This window comes from Pseudonaja textilis, chromosome 2, assembly GCF_049901715.1.
Source record: "Pseudonaja textilis isolate UNSWEBS1 chromosome 2, rPseTex1.2, whole genome shotgun sequence".
Classification (NCBI taxonomy): Eukaryota; Metazoa; Chordata; class Lepidosauria; order Squamata; family Elapidae; genus Pseudonaja; species Pseudonaja textilis.
In genome coordinates, this window is record NC_141991.1 from 83,781,932 (window position 1) to 83,804,547 (window position 22,616).

The following is a 22,616-nucleotide window of genomic DNA, read 5'->3' on the forward strand; positions in this document are numbered from 1 at the left end:
ACTCGATGTATGCCCGATTAACGTGCGTTGTACGTAGGAATGTATTCGGCAAAAGCTCGGAAACACACTTTTTACGCTGCGTGGTTTCCCGTATTCCAACCACCCGCGCTTTAGCAGCGCCTCTTCTAAATTACGAGCTCTCTTCACAAAGATTTCAATGCTTGTTGGCTCGACCTAGCCTGCTGAGGCCTCCCACCGGTGTTACCCCCTCCACCTCACCTCCCTTGCTACCGTACTTCCAGCACCTTTCGGATTGGTTCCCTTCGCTCGGGGGCGCTGTCGCGCGATTGGCCGGCTTTCCCCGAGGCTCCGTCGTCCGATTGGCTCCGCCGCGAAACCGGGTGCCCGCCCCTTCTCCGATACCCAGCACGTTGCGTTGCGCCTTCTCCGTTTAGGTAGTTCCTGGTCTGACTTAGGCCCAGGCTCGGCGAAGCGGGGGAGGGGCGAGAGTTAGTGGTGCTGCTGTTGCTGCTGGCGAGTGACTACTTGGGCGAGAGAGGGAAGAAGGAACCGGAGTCAACGCGGGGGGGGGGGGGGAGGCGGAATGTTACCCGAAGTGTAACTGCAGCACCGCCGCCGCCACCACGACCCTCCTCGCCATGATCATAGAGAACGTGGACGCGCTCAAGTCCTGGCTGGCCAAGTTGTTGGAGCCGATGTGAGTGCGGGAGAGCCGCCAAGGGACTGGTGGGCGGCCGGGAGCCCGGGCAGGGGAGCGCAGGGTGAGGGGACTCCTGGGACCTTTAGGCGGAGATTATGGGGCTTAACCCGGGAAAGAAGGGTGGGCTGGCTTGGGAAAGGGCCCGCAAGAGATGCGTGGATCTTGACCCAAGGGAAGAAGGGCGCGGGGTCCTGCCAGTGGCATGGAGGGTCCCTCCGCCTAGATTCCGAGCAAGGTATTGTAGTAACAGGTACAAAATAAACTGGGAACCGGGAGGGTGTGTGTGAGAGCGAGACATGTGAGGATGAAGGGGGTAATGAAGCGCCTGAGTCCTGCTCGCCTACTTAGTTCCCAAAACGTCCCGATCGTGGTTTGAGAGTATTGCGGAGAATGAGGGTTTGTCAGAGGGTTTGCCTCCTGTTCAGAGGCGCTGCGTGGAAGTAAAAAAACAACCAACAACAACCGTTTATTTAGGGCAGTGGATCATATACTATAACAATTCGGAGAAGAAATGAAACCATTGCCCATCCTTCGCTCGAACCCGTTCTGTAAATTTGGGTTTGAGTTGAGTACTAAAAAAGGGGGGGGGGCGATTTTAGAAGAAAGAGCACCTCGCTAGAATAATGAAATTTGTTTTTTAACCAAGTTAGATGTTATTGGTAAACTAGTATAATACTAAGAGGCTTTTCTGGATTTTTTTATGCAAGCACATCGTCTATAACAATGTGACACACAACAATTTCTGACCCACTTAACTTTTGAATCCTGAAAGTTTTGTTTTACTTCCTTCAACACAAAATTCGTACCTTATAGCGGTTATATCTTTCAGGACATTCATTAGGAATTTTTAGAATACAACTTTGTATCTTCTGTTTACTGTGTCAGTTGTTTTGACAGAGGAAAATATTTTATTGAATAGCTGTGTTGTACTATAATCGCATATATATTTATAGTTACTTATACTATAAACCACTTAGTTTTTTCAAAGTGACACTTAAAAAAATTGAAGTGTACATTTTACAATGAAGAATACTATGCTGCACACATCACATTTAAAATGATGAGTACAAGTTCCAGAGAATATACTTACATTATCTCAATACCTATTTTTTTGTAATTATTAACTTTTCTCTTTGGCCTTGAATACTTAACTATGTTATCCCAAACTTTACAGCCTGTTTTAAGTACTGGTAGTTTTGATGTCTCATGAATTAAGTGCTTAAACTGGAATGCTGATTTGGTTTCCTAAGATAAAAATAAAATGAGGTAGAATAACATTGAATTATTCTGTTGCATAAGCAGTTGGCATTTCTAACTAACCTGGGGAGCCTCAGTTTGAATTTTTATATCATATAAAATCATAGGCTTATGAATGCGTGTCCAAATTTCTAAGCACATTTGAAAGGCTATTTTAGTATTCATAATTTAGTATTGTTTGCTTACAGCTGAATGCAAAAGTTTAGTTACCCATGGCTATTTACATTTCAATGAATCCTTAAGTGAAGAGAATACAACCTGCATATGGTTAACAGTTAAGCACAGCTCCTTGCTCTAAATCTCAGGGCATGTTTGCTATTTGTAAGCAGTTGTTTATAGATTTGAAAAAAAATCTATGTGGAAAATAAAAATGTCTGGACACTCTTTTAGTCAGCATTTTGTAACATTTATTTCAGCAGAAATATCAACTTCCAAATAAATATTTCCTCTGACCACCCAGAAGTTTTTCTGTTGCTTTTGGATTTTTTTTCCAGACTATTCACTGCAGATATCTTCTAGATTAGCAATCTTTGGGTCTGTTAGCATGAAAGGCATGCTTGAGTTTTCTCTCCACAGATTTTCAGTAATTTTCAACTTTGGGAACTGTACAGACTGTTTCAAATCCTTTATTTCTCTCTCCTATAAGAGCTTCATGATTGATTTGGAAGTATCTTTCATATTGTTGTTCTGCTGAACTATCCAACTTCTTTTCAGCTTCATTTTCTTCACTGGCTGTGGGACATTAGTATGAAGATCAAGACAAATCTCTGCCAAAACTGCCTGGAACTGGACATATCTACAAAACACAATTCACAGATTGCTGCAAATTACCTGCTGAAAAGTTTAGCTAACACTGGAGAAGTTGTCCACAGTACAACATACATTATACAAGAATGTACTGCAAGGGATAGATACAAATAGAAACTTTTTCTCCAACTTCATCACAAAAGTCATCATCTAAGGTACGCAAAAAAAACCCTTGAACAGCTCTAAAACATTTTGGAACAAAGGGGTTTGGACTGATGAAATAAAAATTCACAATGTGGTCACAACCATATACACAGCATACATTTGGAGAAAAAGAGTAAAGCATTTGAAGAAAAGAATACTTTAGCTGCCATTAACACAAGATGGCTCTATTATGTTTTGGGATTATGTGGCAGTCAGTGGTAAAAGAAACATTTATACAAGTAAAAGGAGGAATGAATTCAACTTAATATCAGAATATAGAAGCTGATGTCCCACGGTCAGTGAAGAAACTGAAGCCAAAACGGGTTGGCTATTTCAACAAGACAATGATCTGAAACATACAAAAATAATGCTCTAGAATAACCTGAACAGTCCACAGTTACATATTAAAAATCTGGGGGATCTCAAACATGCAAGGAACCCTAAGAATATTGCCTATAAGAGTTCAGTAGAGAAGAGTTGGTGAAAAAATATTTAAAAGCAAGAATAGTCTTATCTGACTATTTGGAAGTTGCTATTTCTGTCAAAGGAAGTATTTACAGAATACTAAACAAAAGAGTGTTCAAATTTCTCATCTATCATTTATTTTCTATTCAGCGAATTATTGAAATATGCACTTTAATTAAGATTTCCTAAAAAATTCTGTTCAATTGTGCACTTAATATACATTACCAAGCAACTGAAGTCCTATGTTTTATTATTCAACAATAGACATCTAGATGAAGATTTTCACACTCAGATATATGGAGTTTTATGTGCTTAGTTGTGACTACAAAGGTTTCTTCTGTAACATGGCTATATTTAATCTTGCAGGACATTATGTAGATCAAATAGATCTCAGTTGGCTGAGTTCATTTAGTTTTTAGTTTACTTTATTGTCATTGCACCTCATACAACAAAATCAAACACCATCTTCAGTGCACATCATGACCATGACCACGAAAATAAACAAAAACACACATCCTTCAGCTTTCACACATTGAACCAGAAACCGCCAACACTGCACTATACAGCAGAATTCAAAAGAGCTACTGCCCTGGGATAGAAGCTGTTTTTCAGCCTATGTAGCATATCCAAAGAACTCTAGAGCCATAACATATATCAAGGGGAAACATCTACAAAGAGATACACATCATGAAAAATCTTGACAAATCATAGTGGTTCTTCACTATCTTGCTTCGTTCCCTCATGCAATAAACAAGCATAGTTTATAACCCACAATATCTGAATTCATATGTGAACTATAAACTAACCATATCACAGCTTAGTATAATGTATAAATATGACTAATATATAATGCAATATGTGCATTACTTTCAAGACAAGCCATTTTCAATAATCAACTTGAGGTTGTACTATTAAGTTAACGTTGAGAAGAATTGAGTTTACATTATTTCATTCATTAGTTTCAGCAGCATAAAAAGCATAAACAAAACATTGATTGTGTATCTAAACAAGGATCTATCAACACACAATGTACATATTTTAAATCTTCATTTCAAAGTCAACATTATACATGAATATACCAAAAAAAATGTATAAAAAGATTCGTATATTTCATATCTTATAAATTTACGGTTGCTTTAAGCCAAAATATTACTGTACCTAGGGATTTTGAAGTTTGCAATGGGTCTACTTCCTGAATACTGGCCTTAAGATCTATTCCATGCAACTCTACCTGTGACTACATTTGCTTCTGATACTTTACCTGTGACTAACTTGCTTCTTGCATGCCATTGAAGTGGTATTCAGCACTCTTTTGGAGCCAAATATGCACAATAGGGCTTTTATGTCAAATATTTTATTCTAAGTATTTGTGTGCAAGAGATCTTGTCTTTTTCTCCTTATCGCTTTCTTTAGTTTTCCCACTATAATTTATAACACTGTTGTAACTAATATATGATTAATACTTCCAATGTCATAACTTATATGTTAGTATTTTAAAAATCAGATCACTGGATTGTTGGATATACTCCCAACCTATATTTCGGTTACAATAAAAATATATTTCCAAAATAGATTATTCTTGGGAGCATATTTTTATTATAACCTAAAGATTTCTATATTAAGAAAGTTGTGTTTATGATTTACTTTAAAAGAATTTCAGGACATGAAATATTTTCAATTGCCTGATGGAAATGATAATTATTAGGACATTTTAAGAGTGATATTTTTATAAGGTACTCAGCTTGGGCAAATGATTCAGATGATTTTACTGTTTATAGAGTTTGTATCTGTTTCCTCCTGAGCCCTGGATATAATATCTATAATAATAAAGTTAATGGTGGTACATGGCTTCAACACCATAATAGTTCAATTAATACCCAATTACTCTTGAATGTAGTACTGCACTCAGGAAGGAAAGGTATTAGTTTGGGTGGGATGACAACTTCACACATCTGACATGACAAGCAGAAAAACTATGTAAGGGAGAGGAAAGAAAATGACAGGAAGTCCCCAGATGACTGACTGAAATGGGGAGGAGCAGAGACAGGAAAAGAATCTGAACAAAAACTTGAGGAAAGAAAAAAATGCACCTCTGAAAAAAATAATCAGAGATCATCTGAGAAAATACTAATGAGACCAATCAAGGATCAGGCAGGCAAAAAAGTAAAAGCATTTTTCCCCAGCAAAATAGTATCTTCTAAAACTGGAACCATGAGGAAATAACAGTAGTAAAATAATATGCATAAAAATGCTAAGGTTGTATTAATGGAGGAGACTTCATATGGAGCTGATAATATGGAAAAAGTACAGACTAGTTCATTTAACATTTTTAAAGGCATTTTTATGGACGTAAACCTTCAGTCATGTTGTGGCTTTTGCTATGATCTGGTAACACTAAATAATTCTATAGTGTGAAGAAGTGTGATATATGAGCTGAATCTTATGTTCTAGTCTGAATGAAATGTTAGTTTATTTTTAATATTAGTATTTTATTGTTAATAACATTGAATTTGGCATTAGTACGGAGCATTGATTCCTAGGTGAAATGTTTTGCTTAGCTCTTCTAAGTTTGTACATTAAATTTTCTATTTGTATACTAGTCACCCATCTAGAAGTTGTACCAGACTTGTCTGTGTGAATAAGATACTGCATTTTCAGAGAAGTTTATTGCAACATACCATCTTGTGTTAGACTTCTCACACTAAAAGTTATATGCTAATAAAAGTATTTTTCCTCAGATGTGATGCTGATCCATCAGCCTTGGCTAACTATGTTGTTGCACTGGTCAAAAAAGACAAGCCAGAAAAAGAACTGAAGGCTTTCTGTGCTGATCAGCTAGATGTATTTCTGCAAAAAGGTACAGTTATGTATATTAATTACATATTATGAATATACATATACTTGTATGTGTGTGTGGATTTTTTCATTATAACTGAGTTATAAATAATAGTCATAATGACTTACATATTTTATAATAACTTTTAAATATTACTACATTGTTGCTTTTCTTTTAAAATATAATTTTAAAATATATAATTTACCCAAAGACCTTCACTTATTGTGCAGATTTAAAACACACTAAGGGCAAATATATAAATTCCTGCCCCAGAACATCCGGTCCTCATGGGAAACCTATTTACAGATCAGGAACCTACAGACTGGCTCTTTGAGCGAGACAAAGCTGTATATTCTCTCCTTATTTATTTAGCTAAATGATGGATATACTTAAGGGAGTAGGATTGGAAGATTACTATGCTTTGAAATTTGAGGAAGAAACATCAGTAACCTGCACTGTGCTGATGACGCTACTCTGATATCTAAAAATGCAAAGGATCTGCAAGCTCTAGTAATAAAGTTAAGGAGCACAGTGAAAAATGGGACTAAAATTAATTATAAAGAAGACAAAACTAATGACAACAGATGCAACAACCAGCATTAAAATTGATTATGGAGATATCAAGGTAGTGGATATATTCTATTTTTTTAGGATCAACCATCACATGTAAAGGAGCAAGTAAAGGAAAGTGTCGTATTAACACTTTCAAACTTTGTTGTTGGAAAACAAACAAATGGAACATCAAACAAATTAACCCAGAGTTCTCATTCAAGGCAGAAATGACCAATAACAAATTATCCTGTTTGAGGGTACATTAGGCAAAACCTAGCTCTCTGGAGAAGTTCTAAAGGTGAGAAAGATGAAAAGCAAGAGAAGAGGACAACCAACAGTAAGATGGATGCAATCAGTCACAGTGTGATGGGCCCTCAGTTGGAAGACCTGAAGGGCAAAATTAAAAACAGATCATCGTGAAGAAAATATATGTGATTGCTAACAGTCAACACCACCTAATGACAGATAATTAATATAAATGTCTTCATTCCACAAAATGTTGGTGCTAAACATAGGGAAATTTGCCCCAGCTGAGTATAGCATGTACTCAGGCTTTGCTAGTCTTAAAAGGCTAATCAAAATTATTATTACTTAGAAGGGAGACTACTAGGAACCCTCAAAAATAAAAATAACTCAAAAGATGGCAATGGCAAAAACATTTCAATGTCATTTTGGCAGATTAGAACATTAAACAATATGCTATAATTTCACTCAAAAATATTGGTTTTGTTCAGATGCAGCAATCTTTTGCTTCTTATAACAATAGTTCCTCATCAGGCCAAGGCCCATCTTAACTCCAGCATGCAGTAGGCCTAGTTGTCTAAGTTTGGAGAACCTGCTAGGACATAATATGTCAGTGTGCATCTACTTCCTATCTGCAGCTCTAACATGGATGAGCAAGGTAGAAAGAAGCAAGCCACTGCATCTCCACTTCCCAACTTTGGTCCAAACTGAAAACCACCTTACCCAATGCTATACAGGAAGGCCAGTATGATTGTTAAGACTTATTTCCTCCAAAAAAGGTAATCGTCCAGAATAATTTGGGAATTTATAATGAAACTATATGATGTTACATATGCTTTTACTTAAAATAAAATTGGTGGCATTTGATTTTATCCAAGCTTGCCCAAATGCAGGGAAACCTTTGTCAGCATCCTAAAAGCCACAGCTGAAGTCGATAGTGGAAAAAAACTAAAATTTCACAATGTCAGCCATTATATTTTTTTCTCAATAGGCTATAAAGTTAGTGCCTTGAATAAATTATACTGGTTTAAAAATTAAATTTATACCATCATTTTCAGCAGACAGAATGATCTCCCAGTGGATTCTTAATATTGTTTTAAGAATATGACCCTGACATCTGAACAACCATTTTAGGCATAATTGAGGGCAGGGCAAGCATGCAGTATTTAATGTTTCAAATTCAAATAACAGGTCTCAGTTACATCACAATTTATGTTTGAAACAGTGTGGTACGGTAGTGATGCTTCTGTTACTGGAAAACCAAGTTTAAGGTTCTTTCATTTACAGGGGTTGAATTGATTGGGGGGAGGGAGGCAAGTTTAATGCAAAACTAGAAAGTTAGATTCATTAAAACGTGATTAATTTTCTTGCTTGTCTCTCACAGAAACATCGGGTTTTGTTGACAAATTATTTGAAAGCCTATATACTAAGGATTACCTAGTTCCTAATGAACCAGTAAAACCAGATCTGAAGACTAATCAAGGAAAAGAAGAAATCAAAGAGGAGGCAATGGTAAGTTTTTCAATATAATTTCCTTCATACTTAGAGGAGTCCTGTGGAAATCTATTCAGAATTAACCCCAAAAATGTTCATTGAACATACTCTAAGGTAGTTGTGCGTAAGTCAAAGCAAATCACTGAGAAAGACCCAGTAAAATGTATTTGGATTCAATCCCAGGTAAGTAAGAAAGTATTGCCTTATTCTAGTTTTACTTGATACCCATTTCCCCTAAAATAAGACCCAACCAGAAAATAATCCCTGGCATGATTTTTCAGGATGCTTGTAATATAAGCCCTACCCCAAAAATAAGCCCCAGTTAAGCTTGTCAGCCAGATGGACGCATTTATATATTTCCCCCAAAATAACACAGAACTGGAAAATAAGTCCTAATGCATCTTTTGGAGCAAAAATTAATATAAGAGCCAGTCTTAATGTCGGGGAAACACGGAATATAGTTTTTCATTTAGTTTTGAAGGACACCTGAATTATTACTGTGTTTCCCCGAAAATGTGACCTAAGTCCTAGCTTGATTTTTTACACATATACCCAATATAAGCCCTAACACCCCCCCCCCAAATAAGCCCTAATTAAGACCTCATTCACTCAAGGGCGCGCAGGTAAAAGTTAAGCTAGGCTGGGGATGGGGGTGGACCTGCCCTACTACTTACCTTCAGATAGTTGCAGCCAGGCCTCTGTAGCCGATAATAGCTCCAGATTGATCCGGAGCTGTTATCAGCTACAAAGGCCTTCAGGAAAACCTTGCTGCCTACAGAAGAAATGGGCCGAGGTGTGCAAGGCCTGGCTACAACTATCTGAAGCCAAAGAAGTTCCTGAAGGCCTCTGCCAGCGAAAAGAAGGCCGGGGGCGACGCACAAAGTGAGGTGAGTCAGTCACATTCCTCTCCCCCCCCCCCCCCCGAAAATAAGACCTGGTGCCTTTTTTTGGTGGCAAAAAAAATATAAGATGGTGTAATTTTCGGGGAAACACAGTATATATCAGGGGTCCCAAAACCCCAGGCCATGACCCACCTTCGGGTCTTGAGCTGTTGGGAACCAGGCTATGGAAGTGGTGGGCATGGGCGCATAAGCCCTAGTATGCTACTCCTTACCTATGGCTTAATTATAAGAAAGTTACACTACAATTGGAAGACCTATGCTTCTATTCATATATACCTGGTTTTAAGTTATATAATTTACAATTAACAGGGATTTTGTTACTTCTAATGCTAATACTATTATTACCTATAAATATAATTCTAGGTGAATGAAACTAATTTTGATAATGCTGAAAAGAATTGCACGTGAAATAAGTTTCAAAAATTTCTGCTGGAAGCTGCCGAATTGTATTCTGCACTATATTACCCTTTCTATTGTTAGAACATGGATAGGTAGCCTTCTGCACAAATTATGTAAGGGAGACAAACAACAAGAACTTATGGAACACCAATCTGAATTGGGAAGACTTGTTTTTTATATATATAATAAAGGATGCTAGAATTGTGATACTTATTCTGTACTTAGCTAGGCATGTACTATGTTTCCTGAAAGCAGTAGCACTTAAATTTATATACCACTTCAAAGGCTGAATCAACCATTCAGGATTGAATTCATAAAAAAGTTTGTTGATTATTATTTTTTGCTGAACTGTTTTTTGAATTGTTTTCTAATTCCTTTGGGGGAAAATTCAGGAAATCTCTGTAGTAAAAGGGAACATGTTTGAAGAATTCTATAAGGAGCTACTATGATGATGTATTGACGCACTTTATATCTTATTTTTTATAATGGAATGTTTCTTTCACTGAAGATATTCAACCATTTGCTTTCATTTTAATTTGGCTCTTTGAGTCCAGATATTTATCAAGGATGCATAAAAGGTTTCTTGCAAGGACTATCCTATGCATGAAACAGACAATATTGGCTGATTGATATTGGATGAAAACATGTGTGTCTGAGCATTGATGGAGCTTAAATACCTATATTCCAATGTGAAAACCACACAAAAATAAAATAAAATAAAACCAATAGTACTGGTGCTTCCAGCACTAGGAAAAAAAGGGGATAGAAAGATGGGGAAGGTATTGACTAGTCAAGGAAAGCAGTGGGCTAGTTGAATAAAAGAACAACTAAGATGAAGGAAGAAACTACGAAAGTCAAAGAAACATGACTGGATAAACCAATTAGGTATGCCATGTTTGAATTTAAATTTAACAATAGGGAATGTAAGACAGGCAGGCTGGCATTATAGCATAAAGAAGGAAAGTGAGACATGGGATACCACCCACCTTCTCACATCTTTAAATTTTTCTTGGATAAAACCCATAACATGGCCATGATTTGGCTGAATCAAGACCCTATCTAGAAAAATCTACTCAACCTCTGTGTCAGTCTACTCAGGCACTGTATGCTTGCTTTTATGCAGCAAATAAAACAGATTTCGCAGTTCATGCATACCCCTATGTTGTCTTAACGTCAAAAATAAAATCTGGATGATTCCATTCAAGAATTACATCTAAAAGATAAGATCTTTGGGGAAAACGCACTTATAAGACAAAAAACTAATGTGATACCAAGTAGTTTTCAGTGCTGCATTAAATGTGCTTTTATATTTGTATTTTTCATACAGTATTTCATATTTTATTATAGATGCTAAATACTGTGTTAAAGAAGGTTATTCCCATTTCAGAGGTTAGTATGGAATAATGCAAAAATATATTCTTGTCCTGCTTGAATCGCTTCATAGCTTGTATTTTTTTTTATTTAATTACAAGGTCAGAGGCTGCCATTTTAAATATTGTACTTTCATAACACAATGCATATTTTATTTAGGAGTAAATGTAATTGGAAAAATAACATGTGTTGTGTTAAGATTAATGTTTTATTAACTCAGACTATATTACATTTGAGATCTCTGCTATATTTAGATAAGGTCAAGTGAGAGATGATATCTTTGTATCACATAGTCCTCCACTCATAAATACGCAGTGATTTTTCTGTCTCCTAAATTCTGTTCTTTGCTATCAAATTATTCATCAGGACAACTTCACTTGAATTTAAGAAACATTCTGACATCCTGGGGATAATTTAGAAACAAATTGTCATGGAGAATATTTATGTAGTTGCTAAAAATTGTCACCAATTTGATGGCACGTAATCAAATAATGTTTTGCTTTTTTTCCACAAAAATATTTAGGAAAATATTATACAGTAGCTGAATCTTGACTGCTACATATTTTGTGCAGACCATCTGTGTTAGTTCAGAAAGTATTGTTCTACTTATGAAGATTTACACTCCAAAATCAATTTCCATTGAAAATCTGAAACACTATTTATGACAGAGTCTTAAAATGGATCTTACAAATTAATAAATTACCTGTTTTCACAATGAGTAATTACTAATTTAAAAACTCTAGTGTGTGTGTTGAAATTTAGAAATTTCACTACACTATGAACAGAAGCAGCGGTACAAAAGCATAAGGGGTTATCTTAAGATACACTTTGGTTTGTGCTAAAAACATTTGAAAGGAACACGGTAGTGAAAGACTGAATGAAATACAAGTATCTGTTGGATACTTGGATACTGACTTTACCTAAATGAACATGATGATAAAGTGATGAAAATAATTTGGAAGAATATTTTACATAGGTCTTTTGGTTCAAAAATAAAACATAAAGATGCATGCAAATGTTTAGTCAAATGATAAAAGTCCCTAAATAAACTAGTCTTGATATAGTGTCTACATAGTGCAAAGTTAAACATGACATTATTCTGCAAATTTCAGTACATAGTTAATAATAACCATAACAACAGAGTTGAAAGGGACCTTGGAGGTCTTCCAGTCCAATCCTCTGCTCAGGCAGGAAACGTATCATTTCAGACAAATGGTTGACCAGTCTCTTCTTAAAAACTTACAGTGTTGGAGCACCTACATCTTCTAGAGACAAGTTGTACCACTGATTAATTGTTCTGTCAGAAAATTTCTCCTTATTATCTACTTGCAAATTTTAAGGTTCAGAATAAGAAAATAATGAATGTAATAGGGTGCAAAGGTTTCCAAATCCTTTTAATCAGCATTCTGCAACACTTCTTTTGGCAGAAATAACAGCTTCCAAACATTTCCTTTAGCCAGCTAGAAGTTTTTTTGTTTTTTCCTAGTCTGGCTTCGTGCTGGTATCTAGCCCAATGCCTTTAGCCACTGCATCAAAGGCTTTTCTTTTTCTTTTGCATTTCTGTCACAAAAGTGCTTTTTTTTTAAAAAAAAAGGTGCTTGAAAAAACAAATGCTTCACTCTTCCAACCCACACCCCAATTGTAGATTACCAAATTGTTCAGTTTTTATTTTAACAAGAAGTTTGAGTGTTTTGGGGTTCTGATTTCCAGATGGGACCAATTTAATAGCAGATTGAGGAGAGATTTTTCTTGAAATTCCCAGTCCCACGTAACTTTCACAGTCTCATTTCAGGTAATCCTTGATTTACATCAGTTAATTTAGTGATAATTTAAAGTTACAGTGGCACTTAGGGACATTTTTCACACAACCTTTGTAGCATCCCCATGACCATGTGATCAAAATTCAGATGCTTGGCAATTGGTTCATACTTGTGACTGTTGCTGTGTCCCAAGGTCATGTGATCACCTTTTAACAAGCAAAATCAATGGGGAAGCTAGATTCACTTAACAACTGTGGCAAGGAAGATCATAAAATGGGGCAAAATTCACTAGCAACCAAAATTTGAGGCGCAATTGTAGTCATAAATCAAGGACTACCTGTATTAAAATTGATGGCTCTTCTCCCTCATAAGAAATCATTTTAATTTGCTTGGAAGAGCCCATAGTTGTTGAAAGTAGACAAGAAAACCATCACAGCCCAAAAAGCTAGAAAGGTCAAAATATTTGTTAACCAGGCTACTGTAGATTCTTTATTGAATGTTGTTCAGTAGATCTGATGTATTTGTCAGAATAAAATAGTGCTGTCTTAATAAGTAAAAAATGAAAATATAAATTTTAAAATCTCCATCTATTTGATTTGTACATTTATATCTCAAGATTTTCAAGGCTAATGCACTTGTTCCATAAGCTAGCAGCAACTTATTCCCGTAAAAACAATAGGTATAATGTAACATTTTTTGAAATTCCTGATCAGAAATTGAGCAAATTAGGACTTGCTATTGTTTTCATAGAGAACTCTAATGTCATGAATCCTTAGTTCCCACTCTTTGCCCTTGTAGTTTTCAAACTTATAACAGTAACCCAAGAAAGAAAAAAAATGGCTTTTTTGTGCCGGGAAAGCATTGTGAGTCAAGATTTCATTGGACCTGTTCCAGGTAGTTGCAGCCTTGCTTATTCCATATTTCAGGCAAGACAAATTCTAGACACTTTTGCAGGATGAATAAGGCAAGGATAGGGCACATTTCTCTTCCTCTGTGGTTGCTTGCTCATTCTAGTAATTCTAGCCCCAGTCCCGTCCTGAAGCTTTCTTTCATTTCTGCTGCCACCATACGTGAATTCAATCACAACACCACTGTACAAAAAGAACCCATGCCCATCCCTTTACCAAGAGTCCTAGCATACTCCTCTTTACTGCTGCTGTCATCACACCTGAATTTCAGGAACATTGGTATGTCTACTCCTCCCCCCCCAATCTTCCTTTTCTTCCCTACCTTGCTTCTCCATGTCATTGGTTTGAGTATTGCTATTGTCTTCTATCTCACAACCTTTGTGCCCAGAACATGGTTTTTTTTGTCTATACTCAAACTAAACATGCACGTTCCAGGTTTGGGTCTAAACAGACCACGTGCTGTTTTGTGCACAGAATGGTTCACACACAGGATATTTTATATGTCCTTCTAACCCATTCTGAATTAGTACAAGGAATGCTGCAAAAAAAAGTGCTATACATCTATGTACATCTATAGTGATTTCAATGAATGAAATCCATATATAAACTGCTTTATTTATTTATTTTTAATGCTAGCATCTGTTTATTGTCAGTCTGTGTTACTATTATTGCTTTTGTCTCCCATATCATTGGGTTTTATTTCATAATAATTTTCATATTTGTTGTTAGACATTTCAGGAATCTTTTGAAGAAGACCGAGAGAACAAAAAGAAGAAATACACTAGCCCGCAGAAAAATCGTTCAGATTCTAACGAGCAAAGGTTTGTGTTTATTCATCATTGAAAGTATATTTCATCTTCTTTATTCTCAGATGGTCTTGCTATATACTCTGATTGAGTTAAATATGATTCATATGCTGTATTTTATTTGCTCTTGTCACTTATTCAAATGGTTGATGTGTAGCAAGAATATTTTTTCATCTGTGCTGATACATCTGATTGAGTATTACAATCCTTACCAGCCCAAGAAACTTTCAGAGAGCATTTGTGTTTAGAACAGTGCATTTAAAAGAGCCTCGGTGGCACCCTGGTTAGAGTGCAGTACTACAAGCTACTTCTACTGCAATTTATCAGATCGAATCCCACCAGGCTCAAGGTTGACTCAGCCTTCCATCCTTCTGAGGTGGGTAAAATGAGGACCCAAATTGTTGGGGGCAATATGCTGACTCTAAACCACTTTGAGAGGGCTGTAGAGCACTATAAAGTGGTATATAAGTCTAAAAGTGCTATTGCTATCTACCAGGTATACTGAACTTCTAGTCATTCTAGCTAGTAGTGAGAATTGATTATATTTGCTATCTCTTTTTTATTCATGATTTTTCTCGAAGCTTAAGAGTTCCACACATTTTTAGAAAAAACAAAACACCTTATTGCTACATATTACATTTTAATGCTGTGAATGTTTTAGGTTGTTTGAAAATCCTATTCTTCATTTTTTTTGCTTTTGAATTTTAAATAGAACCAGAGAAAGAAAAAGAGATGATGGCAAATGGAGAGACTACGATAGATACTATGATAGGAATGACTTATACAGAGACAAATATGACTGGCGAAGGGGAAGAAGTAAGAGTCGTAGTAAAAGCAGAGGGTTAAGCCGAAGTCGGAGTCGCAGTAGAGGTAAAAGTAAAGACCAAGATCCAAACAAAGACAGGGATGCTGGAAGAAATATTGGTGAGTTGCTATTACACCCAAGTAGGACGTCATGAAAACAGATTTCAAAACATACTTTTAATGGATATGTGTGTGTTCATATATCATCTAATTCTGATAAATAATTAGAATTAATTTTAAAAATTGCTGGTGTCAGCCCCAGACAATAGATCAACACAGTAAGAGTTCAAGGTGTGACTACTTTATTGCAATTCTACCTGTATTACAGGAATCCCCCCAGACTGCTTTCCTTCCCTTGGAAATAGATAAGGTTCCATGGAGCCTGGGGGAGGGGTCAGTCCTCGACCTCTTGAAACTGTGCAGTGATTCAAGGCTAATTCCCATCTTGAGTCCTCTTCCCAGCCTGGCTGGACATTTTCCAACAGCAGAATTATGTACTGCTCTACAAAGTGCCTTAATGCAAGGAATTATTAAATTTGTACTGAGGTATATTCTAATAGATTGGCACCTTCTGTTATACTTTGCCTACTGCTAGATGTTGCTGTACTGAATTATGCCTCTGCTGAAAGAAGTGGATGCATGTTACTTATTTCTAAATAATCTCTACTCCTATAAATTACATTTATGTTATATGATCAAAATATTATTTTAGAAAAAAAATACCTTAGTTGAAATAATTGTTGTAAGGTCACATTTCTGAAAGAAATGTCAGTGAACTCTATGCAGTGAACCTAACTATATACTTTTCCTACTGTCAAAAGTGTGTTTTTAGCAGTATCTGAAGATTTTACTTGAATAATAATAGATTATTATACTGTAATGTTAATTTTTATGCAGAATCATGACGCCTCAAAAGAACTGGAAGAGAGTGTAAATTTACCTAAACTTATTTCGAATTTTTAAACAGATCACAGAGAGCGAGCCAAGTTCAAGTGTGAAAGAAGTGACATGGACAGTTCATACAACCCTGTGTCTTTGTCGTCCATAAACTCAGCTGAACAGTATTCCACTGGAGCCCAGTGTATTCCTACTGCTGTCACTGTGATTGCACCAGCTCACCATCCTGAAAACACAACAGAAAGCTGGTCAAATTACTATGGCAATCATTCTGCGCCTAATTCATTTGGCAGGAATGTTCCACCAAAAAGGCGGTGTCGAGATTATGATGGTAACTGAGGCTTCTGCTTGTTCTACTTTCAATTTTTCATGGCATTTTCAAAACTTGATATAAATGAGACTAGCATCGTATAGAACAGTGGTCCCCAATTCCCAGGCCATGGCCTATTCAGAACCGGGCTCCATGAGCGGTGGGCCAGTGTGCATGTGTGTGCATGTAGCTCGGTGCAAGCAGCAGGCCAGCATGTCTGTAGCTGGCCCACCGCTCACATGGCCTGGTTTCTCTCTCCACTTCCCCACCCCTGCCAGACTGCCAAGCCACAAAAGTTAGGAACCACTGATATAGATCATATATACATCTCTTTAATTAATTTCATTCTACTTCGATGATAGTTTTTGTACTTAATTGAGTAAGAAATGCCTATTCCAAGTTCGAGAATTGTAAACAGGCTTAAATCCATGCTTTTTTTTTTCTTTTTGCTGTTACATGTCTCCCTGTAGGCCTAAACTAGACAGCCACTCAAAAGGAGAGTATAAGATGGGATAATGTCTCTCATTTTTCTCATGTTGGTTTGGAGAACACAAATAGGGAGAAATAAAAAGTGCCCCATGTTGCCAATTCTCTCTGCACAGTAGTCTGAACCCATAAATATGCTCTATCTTTTGATATTCATGTCAAATAACATGGTAATGTCTTAAGCTGAATATTATGAAGAAAGACATAGAGTAGGCTAAAAATCCTTTTTTCAGAAGATTATCGTTTGATGTTCTCTCCCCATTAGCTTCTTTCTTTATTCTAGAACGGGTAAGGAAACTTGGCTCTTTTGTCACTTATGGACTTCAACTCCCAGAATTCCTGTGTGAGCCATAAAAGGTTCCCCATCCCTGGCCTACTGGTTTTTCAGTTGTTGGGGGGGGAATCAATTTTTGACTTGAATGGGACTGTTTAATATACAAATGTAGGACCCATTCAAATCAAAAATTGATTTCCCCCACAACTGAAAAACCAGTAGGCCAGGGATGGGGAACCTTTTATGGCTCACTCAGGAATTCTGGGAGTTGAAGTCCATAAGTGATAAAAGAGCCAAGTTTCTCTACCTCTGTTCTAGAAGAATAGTTCCTTTATAAAGAAAAATACTCAAAAGGATTGCAGTTTTAGCAAGGATTTAAGACCGATGCTTATTTTCATGTGAAATGGACCGTGCAATGTCATTGCCCATTGCAATATGTACAAATGCTTTCATTGGTATAAAAAGTCTTTAACAAAACTTCATTTTTTTTGTATAATGAATGAGTACTACACAGGAAAATGAATGTAAGCATTGTAACAGATAATGACTATGTGGCTTCCCCCTCCCCTCCTTTCTTAATAGAACGAGGATTTTGCGTACTTGGTGATCTTTGTCAGTTTGATCATGGAAATGACCCACTAGTTGTAGATGAAGTATCTCTGCCAAGCATGATTCCTTTTCCACCGCCGCCTCCGGGACTTCCTCCACCTGGAATGCTAATGCCCCCAACCCAACGTCCAACCCATAACATGAGAATGCCAGGCCCACATTTACATCCTCGGCCGCCACCACTCATTAGAATCCCCATACCAAGTAAGTTTTTGTTTTTAGGTAAAATAGTCAATTATATGTAATAATAATGATATCGAATGGAAACAATGGAACATAAGTAGAGGCAGTCCTCAACTTACAACCCACAATTGAGACCAGAATTTCCATGGTTAAGCAAAGTGGTGTTTTAAGTGAGTTGTGGCCAATTTTATGACCCTTTTTTTTGCCACAGTTGTAAAAGTGAATCATGCAGTTAAGACGCTGAAACACTGTAACTGTAAGTCAATTACCAAGCACCTGAATTGATCATGTGATCATGAAAACGCTGAAATGGTTAGGAATATTGGTTGCAAAAAAAAAAAAAAAATTGGTTCCCTTGTAACTTCAAACAGTCACAAAGAAATGATGATAAATTGAGGACTACCTGCACATTAAAAACTCCAAATGACAGACAGACAATCTATCTCTTAATGATATAAAAGATATCTATCTATATATATCTATTTATATATCTATATATATACATACATATATACATACATACATACATATGTATATATAAAATATTATAAGCCTGCAATGTTACTTTCATAACTATGTAATGTTGCAGCCAAACAAATAAATGATATCTCTTAATTTATATAGAAGTTGAACTCCTACAGATGATACACAGATAAAAGTATGGTGTTGAAGTCTAAGAGAAGAACTTGGAGCTTGATCGATATTTTATATTTATCAAAATCCTGGCTACGTTTTGGGTCAGGGCTGCTACAAAATAATTTCTAAGACATCAAGCACATTATCTGTTCCTAGTAATTAATATGAGGCCAACTAATACTGCTAAAGCAACTAGAAAATTTAAAGCAGAGTCTGAAGATTTGAGAATTAAGCTTAAAAAACTGAGACTCAGGTGAGGAGTCTGTAGATAATGGCTGCAAAGTGCAAAGGGAAAGAATACTGAACCTTTGGAAATGGTTTGGTTTCTAGAACCATGGTCTGACCTATCTGGGTGATGGATTACTTGCTGTCTCAAAAGGATATTATTAGGTTTCCCATTCACTGCAGATACTGTAAGTCACAGTGAGCATGTGTATACAGGTCCTTCTCGAGTTACGATCACAATTGAGCCCAAAATTTGTATTGCTAAGTGAAACATTTGTTCAGTGAGTTTGCCCCATTTTACAACTTTTCTTGCCACTGTTGTTAAGAGAATCATTGCATTAGTTAGGAACACAATTGTTAAGTGAATCTGGATTCCCCATTGACTTTTCTTGTCAGAAGTTTGCAAATGCTGATCATGTGACCTCGGGACATTCCAACCATTATAAATGTGAGCCGCTTGCCATGCATCTGAATTTTGATCATGTGACCATGGGAATGCTGCCACACTCATAAGTGTGAAAAACAGTCATAAGTCATTTTTTTCAGTGATGTTATATCTTTGAAGGCTCATTAAGCGATTAAGTTGAGAACTCCCTATACTGATTTTCTTTGAGTTGTGTTAGGTAGCTAGTTTGGTCCAACATTTGATTTATTTTATGGAGAAAATGAATTAATTCCTATACTCCTACAAATACCTTCCTATATTCATGAAGAGACATCCTGTATAAAAATGGTTTAAATGGCCTGACTACCATTTCTGTTTTATTTCAGGGCCTCCTTCATCTCAATCCAGTTTAATTAATAGCCGTGACCAGCCAGGAACAACTACAGTCCCCAGCCTTGCACCAATGGGGGCAAGGCTACCTCCTCCACTACCCCAAAGCCTACTGTATTCAGTATCAGAACGTAAGAAAATATTATTTTCCATATCTCAAAGAATATATAATGTTTATTAGCTGCAAATAAGAAATGATTGTCTCCCATTTCTCTAATGAGGATTGTGTTTTGCATGACAAAACATAGTTTACATCTCATGAAACAAACTAATCCTTAACATTAACATGGCACAAGTTACTTGAAGGACTGCCTCTCTTTTCATCTGCCTAATTCGGGTTTCGGCAACCCACAGTTCCAGAGCCGCATGCGGCTCTTTGGGCCCTCTGCTGCAGCTCCCTGTCCCATCACTGGCTGTCTCTGCTGCTCGCCCTCCCCTCCCCTCCCTTGCCTGGCCTATGAAGGTAAGGGTGACGGCAGGGGATGGAGAAGCAGGCAGTGCTGATTCTCCAGTGCCTCACTCTTGCTGTAGCTTCTTCCGGCCCTTGTTGGTGCTGGGAGTGCCTCAGTCTCTTGGGGAGACACACAACCTGTTCTCCACGCCAAGACACTGGCCCGACCCAGCTGCGACTGACACCAGCCTCGCTAACACAAGGGCTGGCAGGGTGGGAATGGGATCCGGGAGGACGGGATGATGGAATTGGGGACAGGCCCGCTGCTGCCAACTGCAGCTTTAAGAAGCTCAGGGCAGCAGGAAAAAGGGACTGGCCCCATCAAACCTTGCATGCCCATCCTGGGGGTCAAGCTCAGAGAAAGCCAGAGCACCCTTGCCAAAGATGCTTACCCGTCAGCCAGTCTCCCCTTCTCTCTGTCTCTCTCTCTCTCTCTCTCTCTCTCTCTCTCTCTCTCTCTCTCTCTCTCTCTGTCTGTGTGTGTGTATCTCTGTCTCTGTGTCTCGTCTCTCCCAAAGCCAAAGCTGGGCCAAGCCAGGGAGCTCACCTTGAGGTTCTTCGCTACTCCTTTTCCTCCTCCTTTTTGGAAATCCGGGCTGGCTGAGGAATGAGTGTGAGCCGCAGCGGAGGCTTCCCTCCTTGTTCTCCTCCTCGTGATCCCCTGGCCAGCTGTGGCGGAGCTGGGAGAATGCGCACAAGCAGGGAGATCCTCAAGCAAGCGGCCTCCCGCCCTGCATTCGCCTTTGCTGCACTCTGGCCGCTTGCTTGAGGGTCTCCCCACTCAAGCGCAGCCTCCCAGTCATAGGAGGAGGAGGGAAGCCTCCACCACGGTTCATGCTTGTTCCTCAACCAGCCCGGATTCCAAAAAGTTGCCAAGAAGAAAGAAATGGAATAACAAGGAACCCCAAAGAGAGCTCACTGGGTTGGGCCAGCCTTAGCTTTCCAAGAGAGAGAGACCCAAAGAGACACAGAGAGAGATACAGAGAGATACATACACAGAGAGAGAGACAGACAGACAGACAGAAACACACAGAGGGAGATGCAGAGATGGGGAGAGAGGAAGATAGGGAGAGACAGGGAGGGAGAGACGGGGAGAGGGAGGGAAGAGAGGGAGAGAGAGACGGGAAGAAAGAGGAAGAGGGGGAGAGAGATACAGAGAGGTGGGAGATAGAGAGGGGGAAGTGAGAGATACAGAGAGAGAGAGTGGGGAGACAAAACCCTTTTGTGTTCCCGGTGTTTTTTAACAACTGATTCTACCAGCTGAGTAGACGTGGCTAGGAGGTCATGTGACTGGGTGAAGTGAGTGACCTTGAGTTGGCCATGCCAACCCAGGTTTTGTGGCTCCCGATGTTTTTTTTTCCCTGTGGGAAACGAGTCCAAATGGCTCTTTGAGTGTTAAAGGTTGCAGACCTCTGGCCTAGTTGATTCAGTCCTGCAAGATTGATCCATCCCAGTTTCTTCACTCAAAGAATGCCATCTCTCAAGACTCTGGAAACAAGGACAATTAGAAGGTGCAGGAAAGGGGGGGGGGAAGCAACTTAATTTTCTTGTCTTGTCTTGTGTGCTTGTAGTATCTCCCATGTTTTCCAGCTGTTTAAGCACCAGGGACTGGTTCCATGAAGAGAGGTTTTTCTGCGGACTAAAGAGGGCTTGGTTTTGTGTGCTGCCTGCATCCCATGGATGGGGCTTCATTTGTTTGCAAGGACTGGTTGCTGGTCCACGGACCGGGGGCTGGGGACCCCTATTCTAGATGGATGCCCTCCTATAGGCATCTTACATAGATCTCAATCTGGGATGTTGATGCAAAAAATTAATGGAATAAGTTGCATTACAGCTCAAAAATGTATCTTGCCTGGCTTTTGAGCTTTAAACGTTTTGCTGAAATAGTTTTTAACTGATGAATGTATTTGTTTTGGTTGATTTGCTTTCATGTTTCAATAGAAAAAAAGTTTCACCTTATAATTGATCGTTAATTTATTTGAGAATGACATTATATGGAAGGCGGGATATTTTATAAATTAAAATTCTTTGTTTTTAAATAAAAAAGGAAATCTCTTATTTCTCTCTCTCTCTTTCTCTCTCTCTCTTCTAATAGATACATATGAACCAGATGGCTATAATCCAGAAGCCCCTAGTATTACTAGTACTGGTAGATCTCAGTATAGACAGTTCTTTTCAAGGACTCCAATGCAGCGTCCAAATCTTATTGGCCTAACATCTGGTGAAATGGACACAAATCCAAGAGGTGTGATCTTTTATATGAAAACATTAAGGGCTTGTAGCCAGATTGTAGGAGAGGCTGAGAAAGAAACGGGAGAAGAATTACTGACAAACAGCTAACACATAGGAGATGATTTGATT

General features: G+C 38.0%; 1 protein-coding gene across 5 annotated transcripts in view; it reads left to right on the forward strand.

Moving 5' to 3' along the window:
- The first annotated feature begins 360 nt into the window (after positions 1 to 360).
- Positions 361 to 22,616, forward strand: part of RBM27 (RNA binding motif protein 27) — a 41,046-nt gene continuing 18,790 nt past the window's right edge. Inside the window, exons 1-12 of one of the 5 annotated variants that reach the window (XM_087924492.1) lie at positions 386 to 658; positions 2,633 to 2,880; positions 6,073 to 6,191; positions 7,604 to 7,744; positions 8,350 to 8,477; positions 11,108 to 11,149; positions 14,529 to 14,620; positions 15,318 to 15,529; positions 16,377 to 16,637; positions 17,959 to 18,189; positions 19,801 to 19,935; positions 22,351 to 22,500. In XM_087924492.1, the coding sequence (XP_087780618.1) occupies positions 8,475 to 8,477; positions 11,108 to 11,149; positions 14,529 to 14,620; positions 15,318 to 15,529; positions 16,377 to 16,637; positions 17,959 to 18,189; positions 19,801 to 19,935; positions 22,351 to 22,500 (1,126 nt within the window). In that variant the 5' untranslated portion in view covers positions 386 to 658; positions 2,633 to 2,880; positions 6,073 to 6,191; positions 7,604 to 7,744; positions 8,350 to 8,474. Of the gene's footprint in view, positions 659 to 2,632; positions 2,881 to 6,072; positions 6,192 to 7,603; positions 7,745 to 8,349; positions 8,478 to 11,107; positions 11,150 to 14,528; positions 14,621 to 15,317; positions 15,530 to 16,376; positions 16,638 to 17,958; positions 18,190 to 19,800; positions 19,936 to 22,350; positions 22,501 to 22,616 lie in introns of all 5 variants that reach the window. The other 4 variants (XM_087924491.1, XM_026696407.2, XM_087924493.1 and 1 more) reach the window with 4 other exon arrangements.